This window comes from Electrona antarctica (genome assembly GCF_951216825.1).
Source record: "Electrona antarctica genome assembly, chromosome: 11".
NCBI lineage: Eukaryota > Metazoa > Chordata > Actinopteri > Myctophiformes > Myctophidae > Electrona > Electrona antarctica.
Window position 1 is genome coordinate 49,057,488 of NC_136792.1, and position 8,983 is coordinate 49,066,470.

Genomic DNA, 8,983 nt, shown 5'->3' on the forward strand with positions numbered 1-8,983 from the left:
TTCTCGGCCGCTCTCTGCGCTGCCGACACCTCCCTCCGGTCTGATGACAGGGACTGTAGGGTTTTGAGGACTACCGCTTTGAATAGCTACTGTTATTGTTTACACACAACGGAAACCAAGGATCATATATATTTCAAGAGCGGGAGATCACAATAAAAATCCTGAGCATTCTTCCTCCACACTGGGAGAAAAACAGCATCTGAAAGTTCCGGTGCTTATCACAGTGCGACGTTGTCTGTTAAAACTCAATTCTTGGCCAAGTACTTATTTGACTTCTTTTTCACAAATAGCCTCCAGGGCCAAAGATGTTTTTGACTTCTTTTTAAAAGGGGCTTAAATTGATAACATTATAATCATGATTTAAGACAAATCTTACAACTCTCGTTCTAAAAAAAATAGAACAAATCTATGTTGGCCTGTGCTAACTATTGCTACTGCCATTTAGCGGGGGATGAGTTAAGGCGTCCATTTGGTCTGTTTTTCAAGCAGTGGGTTGAGTGGAGTGGGCATTGGAACCCATTTTGGGCGGGAACCCCTTTTGGTGTTAGCATTACGTTATGCTTTAGCTATTGAAAAATAGCAGATCTACAAGCTCATAGCGCGCCACCGAGTGGCGCGCTACGAGCTTGTAGATCTGCTATTTTTGAAAAACCGAAGAACCACTTACATAGAAACATAGCTTTTTCAGAAAACTGTCAGGATGTAGAAGACATTTTTAGAATCTGATCTCAGGTCAAAATGGGTTAAGCCGCACTACTTCTGACAAAGACTCACCAGTGATCTACATCTGCGTCTGCGTCCTCAAACTGCCCGACAACCGCTGACCCGCCATCCACCTCCATGCCATCTGTGTAGAGTACAGTCGATACATTAGAAACACAGCATCCACCTCCGTAAATAACCTTTGTCGTCCCGAAAGATATTCTTCTTCACAGTCTGTTCAACACCCACAACAAAAACCCCACACACACCAAGACAATACAAAAAGAGGTCCCCCGACTCCCCCACTGTATCCAGAACCATCCTATCGACAGGGCAGTTTGTTTAATGCCGCGATGGCTGAGAGGACAAAACTCCTACTAAAACGGACCTTTTTTTCCATGGAAAGGTTCTGTGTCTTTGTCCAGATGGCATGATGTTAAAGGAGAATTCCATACTAAAAGGCTTTCTTACCTTTCTTTGTAGTTACGTCACCACCAAAGAGGTCCAGGTGTTATTTTGTGCAAAAGCTCCTTATTGGCTATTTCCCCTACCATAAGAATGAATTGCATTGAATGGGAATTGAATGGGGCTATGTGGTGTTGTGCTAATTCGCTTATTTTTTTTTTTATATATCCTCTCTTCATAATGTAAATAATATCCCAAGCGGCACACTTTACTACTTATTTCGATGGAAATAAGCGAATTAGCACAACACCCCATAACCCCATTCAATTCCCATTCAATTCATTGAGGGCTTATGGTAGGGGAAATAGCCAATAAGGAGTTTTTGCACAAAAAAACACCTGGACCTCTTTGGTGGGGACGTAACGACTACAAAGAAAGGTGGATGGAATTCTCCTTTAAAGAAGCGATACAGGGGATGATCGGTGTCATTTGATATTGAAAGTGCTAGTGTAATGGCCTTAAGTGTTCATTTCAGAAAGTGTGGGTGTATAGGAGGTCCGATGAATGAAGTCCCATGCCGTCTGTGTCGAGCACAGTCAATACATTATTAGAAACCTGGCATCCACCCCCATCTGCCAAGACATCACAGTGTTGAGTCCATAGAACGCCAGCATGGCTTCTATGGAATCCAAATGACGATGGCGGCGACTGAGAACTTTAATCCATGTGGGTTATAAATCCTTTTAGCAGACCTTGTATTGAACTGTACTTTTCTGTGCTTTTCCCCCCCTGCAAACTGCTAATAAAGTCCATCCATCCATCCATCCATCTTCAACCGCTTATCCGTAGTCGGGTCGCGGGGGCAACAGCTCCACCAGAGTGCTCCAGACTTCCCTCTCCAGAGCAACATGAGCGACTTCCTCCTGGGGGATTCCGAGACGTTCCAAGGCCAGTGAGTCGATGCGTTTCCTCCAACTGCGCCTTGGTCTGCCCCGGGGGTCTCCTCCCAGTGGGACGTGCGTCGAGGACCTCCCTAGGGAGACGCCCGAGAGGCATCCTAACCAGATGCCCGAACCACCTAAGCTGGCTCCTTTCCAGGTGAAGGAGCAGCGGTTCTACTCCCGAGTCTCTCTCGTGTGACTGAACTTCTCACCCTATCTCTAAGGGAGCCACTAAGGGAGCCAAAGAAAACTCATTTCGGCCGCTTGTATTCGCGACCTTATTCTTTCGGTCATGACCCACACTTCATGACCATAGGTGAGAGTAGGAACGAAGATTGCTCGGTAGACGGAGCGCTTATAAAGTCGATCGATCAAACAAAAACAAAGATTTTACACTCGCCCGACTCCTTTTTTATTTACTTTGGTGCCCAGTCAAACTGTGTGAAATACAGGAGTACACTTCATATAGAAGATACTTTGATTGATTGATGATTTCATATTTTATTCATGATATTTAACGTTAAAAACACGTTGTTGTCCATTCAAACTCTCAACTGAACAAAACAACAACAATGTTTTGTTTTTAACTTTTTGAACGAAATGCACATGACGAGTGTGCAAGTTCATTTGTGGAAGCCAACCAACCCGTACCTTCGAACTCCGGTGGTCCTTCGGTTCGAACCCCGGCCATGTGGTACTGCTGGGCCACCGACTGGGCCAGCATCCCCTCCAGACGCTCCAGCGTGGCGTGGCCCTCCTGGGTCAGCGCAGAGAGGCCCTCCTCGTAGGTGTAGAAGGTCGGGATGTCACCGTGGCCGTGTTCTGGACCAACGCAGGGGTTCAGGGAGGGAGGACAGTCAGGAAGGACAGGAGAGGAGGAGGGCGTTAGAATGGTATATATATGGTAAATATAGCACTTTTATCCAAAGCGCTTTACATAGATTGTGCATTACATTCACCCTCGCATACACCGATGGCACGTCGGGAGCAATTAGGGGTTCAGAGTCCTGCTCAAGGACACTTCGACACTACATCTGGGGGAGCCCACAGGGATCGAACTCTACCCCTGAGCCACTCCAAAATAAGAATATTTGACATGATCTACAAACTAAAAATAATCGTGAAATTCCTTTTGAACAACAGCCCAAATCTTGTATGGGGGTCCCTGACACAATATTTAAAGATGGGGGTCCACGGCCAAATACAAACATTAAATTGGAGGTCCTTGACAGAACCACTGCTTCAAATCATCAGGAAATAGTGTAGGCTATAGCGGTGCTGCGTTGCTGCTTGCTATCGGGCCGATTGGTAACGTACGCAAACATACAGCATGTCCCGGGTTCGTTCACCCTCCCAAAGCAATTTAGTAATAGTTATAATGAAAGACGACTGATTGACTTACCTGCCTCTGTATCAGCAAGGAAGGAAACACGAAACCGAAGAGAGGGGGAAAAAATATGTTAGGAGAACTATGTAAAGAAAAACAGTGAGCATGTCAGAGTTGCGTGCCAGATGAAACTGACAGCCCACTGATACTAAAATCTGATGTTTTATTTTTTCTATGAACCTGTGACTTGACCCCATACTGTTATGAAAACCAAAATAAAAAGATTTTGAAAAGAAACTGTGCAAATCCTATCGTTGTAAAGATTGCAACGGTACTTATTTCATGACATGTATTTGATGACAGAGCACATTTGATGACATCTGCAATTAGGGGTTCAGTGTCTTGCTCAAGGACACTTCGACACTAACTCTGGGGGAGCCCGAGACCCATCCGGTCACTCTACCCCTGAGACACTGCCGCCCCTGTGTGTGTGTGTGTGTGTGTGTGTGTGTGTGTGTGTGTGTGTGTGTGTGTGTGTGTGTGTGTGTGTGTGTGTGTGACACACGTGTGTGTGCATGCGTGTTCTCACCAGCCTCCTCCACATCGTATTCCTCTCCTTCAAAGTCGTTGTCTGAGTCTTGGTCTTCTGGGTCAGGATGGAGAGCCTGGCACTCACACATGGCTGAGAACATGGACTCCACTGCAACACACACACACACACACACACACACACACACACACACACACATGCACGCTGTTAAAACAACTCACCAGAACTTCACCGTTGCTTTGCTCAATGTGGTTCATAATTCCACCAAGCTTCAGAATCTTTTCCAGAACAACTTCATGAACCATAACATGGTGAGAGATATATAATAACTTTATGGTAATAATACTCTTTATGGTGAGAGATTTCAGAACGTCAACACAGCAAGTCATGCAGTCAGAATCAAAACAAAAATTAAAATTCTCCACAAGATGGCACTAGAACTCTCCAATCTCCATCAGGCTGTGATCCAGGGATAGGTTTTCGGTTGAACCAGGTTGGAGATGCATATCTACACCTGCCCTGAAACATCCAGCTAGTTTGTTTTCCTTCTCTGTAAAGTTATGCACGTAATGCCGTGTAGCTTGTAGATCAGGGGTGGGCAACTGGCGGCCCGGGGGCCACATGCGGCCCCCACCTTCACTTAATGCGGCCCGCATGTTAATATCAGAATACTGATATAGTATTGATTTCAGCTGTTACAATTCCAAACCTGCTTTAATTACGTCATGACTAGTATTTAATGACTAGTTGTCTTTTTGTGTCCAATGTAGTTATGTTAACAGTTCATAAAGTTAACATAACTACTAAATTAAAAAAAAGTTACTTTTCAGGATTCCAATTCAAAAATAGCAAAAATTATTCAGGTTTTCAATTCAAATATAGCAAAAATAGCTGATGTACAAGACACGTTTTGAGCTTGTAGATCAGCTATTTTTGCGACAGTAAATATGCACTGTGGCCCTCTGGAGTGAGTGTGGAAATATATTGGCCCTCGCCATCGTCAAAGTTGCCCACCCCTGTTGTAGATGATATACTGTAGCACTCGTCCGTCCCAACTACTTGTGTTCCTTATGGGTGGTGCGCACTCACATAAACACTAAAATCTAATTAAAATTAAACTACGGTCAATTCATTTAACACTTGGCCGGAATAATGAAATGTTGTCGGTCACGCTGGCCGGCCAGGAAAATGCCTAGCGGAAGCCCTGGTGAGACCATGATGAAACTTTTGTAATAACTTCACAGCGTATCATGGTAGGTACTCACACGCAGCCTTGTCACTGTTAACCAATTTTGACCCGAGATCAGATTCTAAAAATGTCTTCTAAATCCTGACAGTTTTCTGAAAAAGCTATGTTTCTATGTCAGTCGTTCTTCGATTTTTCAAAAATAGCAGAGTCGCAGACCTACAAGCTCGTAGCGTGGCACTCTGTGCCGCGCTATGAGCTTGTAGATCTGCTATTTTTCAATAGCTAAAGTATAACACAATGCTAACACCAAAAGGGGTTCCCGCTCAAAATGGGTTAACTTCACATTGCATCATGGTAGGTACCGGGTACTCACATGCAGCCTTGTCACTGGGCACAAATCTGATCTCTGAGATGACTCCATCCTCGTCGTCGTCATCACCACCACTGCTGGCGTCTTCATCCTCCTCGTCACGTGCGTTCTCTGGCATCTCTGCTTCGTTGTCATCTGAAGAGGTAGAGGGAAACAGATACGCGTACAGGGTCACACAAACCATGCGTAGAGAGAACAGGTGAACATGTCATGAATAAATGCTACGCCAAGTCATCGCCAAAGGACAGCAGGCAATTCTGCCAATGCTCGTTAGCGGCCTTAAGCCGTTTTCAGTGTCATTCTAAACCCATCTCATTCTCATCCACAATTGTGTCATTTATGTGACAGGACACCATCTGGACCAGTGGTTCTGAAACGTTTTAGTATATCAAGGACCCCCAAATTATATGCATTTGGTCACGGACCCCCATCTGAAAATATTTTCGGAAGCGACCCCCCCATACAAGGATTGTATGGGGGGGGGTTCCTGACACCAGCGCTGCAAAAACAAACGTGTTGAGAACCCACAGACGCGCCCGTCTCTGCAGCGCCGTTTGCAACGCGTTGAGAGCTTGTAGATCTGTCTGTTTGTGCAGCGCTGTTGTCAGGGTTCGTTCACGTTGTCAATAACAAAATAACCTACATTACAGCGGAGATGAAGTGAAGTTCAATCAGTGCGTTGAATCAGCAGCAACAAGCCAACACCACCACCAGCCTGATAGCTTAGCTTGTTGCTAATGATTTGTCACTCCGTCTTTTCCTTTTCTCTCTTTTCTCTCGCCACATTTTCACGTTTTTTCAAAAATAGCAGAAGTTCATAGCACGGCACTCGGTGCCGCGCTATGAGCTTGTAGAGCTGCTATTTTTCAACAGCTAAAGCATAACAATGCTTAAAACACCAAAAGGGGTTCCCGCCCAAAATGGGTTAAACTGCATGGGACGGACTCCGGAGCGTAAACAACATGTACCGTACAGTAGCCTCCCTTGGTCCCAGCCTTCCTCAGCCCAGCCCAGAGTGAAGAGTGAGCACTGCATGACTTTGGTGTTGACCATCACATGTTCCTGGAGGTCTGTCTACTCACCACTCAGCTTGGCATTGACCATCACATACAGGTGCTCCTGGGGATAAGCGCTGAGGTCTCTGGAGATGGCGTGCAGGCTGATGGTGGGGTAGTCCAGACTGAAGCCCATTCCTGCACCGTTGAACCATGACAAGCTACTGAAACACAAAATCATACGTCGTTAATGTTAAATGGTTAGCCAAGATTCGCCTGGTGGTCACACACACATAGGACAATCACCACAGCGGTCATCATCCTTGGTAGTGGACATTTGTCGTAATTTTTTTACCACAGACATACAATGTGGAAAGGAGGGACACCCGCACACTGCCACTTGCTGGGTTCAGAGCATTTTATTAAAGCAACGTTTCGGTCTTGCGACCTTCCTCAGGCTTAATTCAAGAATGGGCTGACATTGTCACCAAATACATTTCAGACAGTATAAACAACCACTCAAAATGCATGTAATTATAATTATTATATAACAGGTAACAACTGTGAAAAACCTTGTCACGTGACTTAAAGGTGCAGTGTTTATGTGAACATTCCTCATATACCATTGAAAATAGCAGATAACAATAATAGAGGGAAAAAAGAATTATACATAAATGTCATGCCATATAACATACAAGGAAGACATACAGTTAGATAAGCAAATAAATGTCAAATGTAAGATCCTACTCTATTAAAGAGTGGAAAAGAATACAAAAATAAATAAAGACATTGCACCTGAAGTGCCTATAATACCACGGACATACAAAATGAGTACTATTACCAGACATGCATAAAGAGTTAGCCCTGAATGACCAAAACAGTTCTGTAACTCTGAGTGTTCAAATGGAACCAAACGGACCCTTACGGGTCCATTTGGGTCCATTTGTACACTCCCAGAGTTAAGAGGGTCCTTGCAAATAGAACATTTGAGAACCACTAGTACTAGTTGGACTCCTAATGTGCCGTAGTGTTGTTGTAAAGAAGTGTCATACATATTCTGAAGAAAACCTGGAGACTGACGTTGAGTAATTGGGTCTTATAATCAAAATAAGAACATTATAATGGCGTGTAAAACAGAAAATCGAACATTTAAGTATAGCATAGGGGGACATTTCTCGTTGTTTTAACAGTTATTTAGTTATAACAGGTATTATTTTTTAAACATCTTGCAGGAAAAGACACATTATGAGAAGGCCCATTATTTATAGGGGATTTGAGTCCACGGGCCACCATTTGATGAGATGTAGCCTGTCAGACCCACAACTTAGAATGTTCTTGTTGTTATCGTTGGATAAGAATCTTATCCAAAAAAAATCTTATCATGAGATTGGTTTCACAATTCCTTCCGTTGTATTGATGTTGGTACCATTCGGAGAGATAACAGGCAAAACGTGGATCAAAATAACAATTATTTGACATGCTCCATTTGTGTAGACTTCTTGTAAATTAAGTAATGCCGATGTTTAACTTTTGAGAGCGCTCTCAAGTCGAGAGTTAAAGATGTATACGGGTCCTGGAACCCCCTCAAGGACCACTGGTTGAATGAGAACCATGATGAATTGAACATGGGGCCCTATTGTAAACAAGTGTAATACTTGTAAAGAGTTTTGTATAGAGGTGTGCTTGAAATGTACTGTAGCCTACTATTCTCCAATCTGTTAATAAATTCATCAATCAATCCACACTGACCAACATGATGACAGCTTGCAGCTTCCATGCCTCTAGTGCTGCTACTCTGCTGTGACTTCCATCATTCATCACTTACGTTTCTGCGACGAACAGGGTGCCGCTGCCCAGTCCCTTCCCGTCCAGCACGGCAGTGGTCTCGGCTTGCTCGTGTCTCACTCCCTCGGTGGGCGGCGGGAGGCTCTTCAGCAACACCATGGTGGTGGTGGTGGTGGTGGTGGGCAACAAATTATAATGTTTTCTTTCAGACGACAAAACAAAACAAAACAAAACAAAAAACAGTTAGTTTTAGAGATGGTGCGTGTCTGCTAGCTGCTGCTGCTGCTTGGGGGGGGCGGGGAGACACGCGCTGTGCGTCTTTTAGGAGAGTCCAAATAAACAACGCTGGCCACCAGAGAGCTGCTAAGGTGACTTTTCACAGCAGGGACACGTTTTGTAGAAAAGAAGATGTCATTTAGTGTTGTTTTTTAGTTCATCGCGCCTGGCGTGTTGTTGCTCTGGTCGTTTGGTTCAGCCGGAGTGCGCGTGCGCGAGTGAGCTTAGCGCGCAAGTCTAGTAGGAAAGAGCAGTCGACGAGCAGCCTGGCGATCTAGAGAACAACACCGGCCCCACCTACCGGCTGGAGGTGGAAGTGCAAGGTGCTAAAATCTCAAACCATAGTGGTTTGCTTTCAACCCTTTTCATTTCAAGCGCAATATGTTAAAGTCTAACGCATGTTGCTATGATTATAGTACAGGACATCTATGGAAAATACAGGG

The 8,983-nt window shown here is 44.5% G+C and overlaps 1 protein-coding gene across 1 annotated transcript; it reads right to left on the reverse strand.

The window, feature by feature from the left end:
- Positions 1–770: 770 nt before the first annotated feature.
- On the reverse strand, positions 771–8,777 carry clns1a (chloride channel, nucleotide-sensitive, 1A; the record flags this gene model as incomplete). Its single annotated transcript, XM_079514021.1, has 6 exons — positions 8,305–8,777; positions 6,567–6,703; positions 5,488–5,619; positions 3,965–4,075; positions 2,700–2,870; positions 771–847 (listed from the first exon to the last, which is right to left on the reverse strand). The coding sequence occupies exons 1-6, from the start codon at positions 8,421–8,423 to the stop codon at positions 771–773; spliced, it is 747 nt and encodes a 248-aa protein (XP_079370147.1). The 5' UTR covers positions 8,424–8,777.
- Positions 8,778–8,983: the final 206 nt, after the last annotated feature.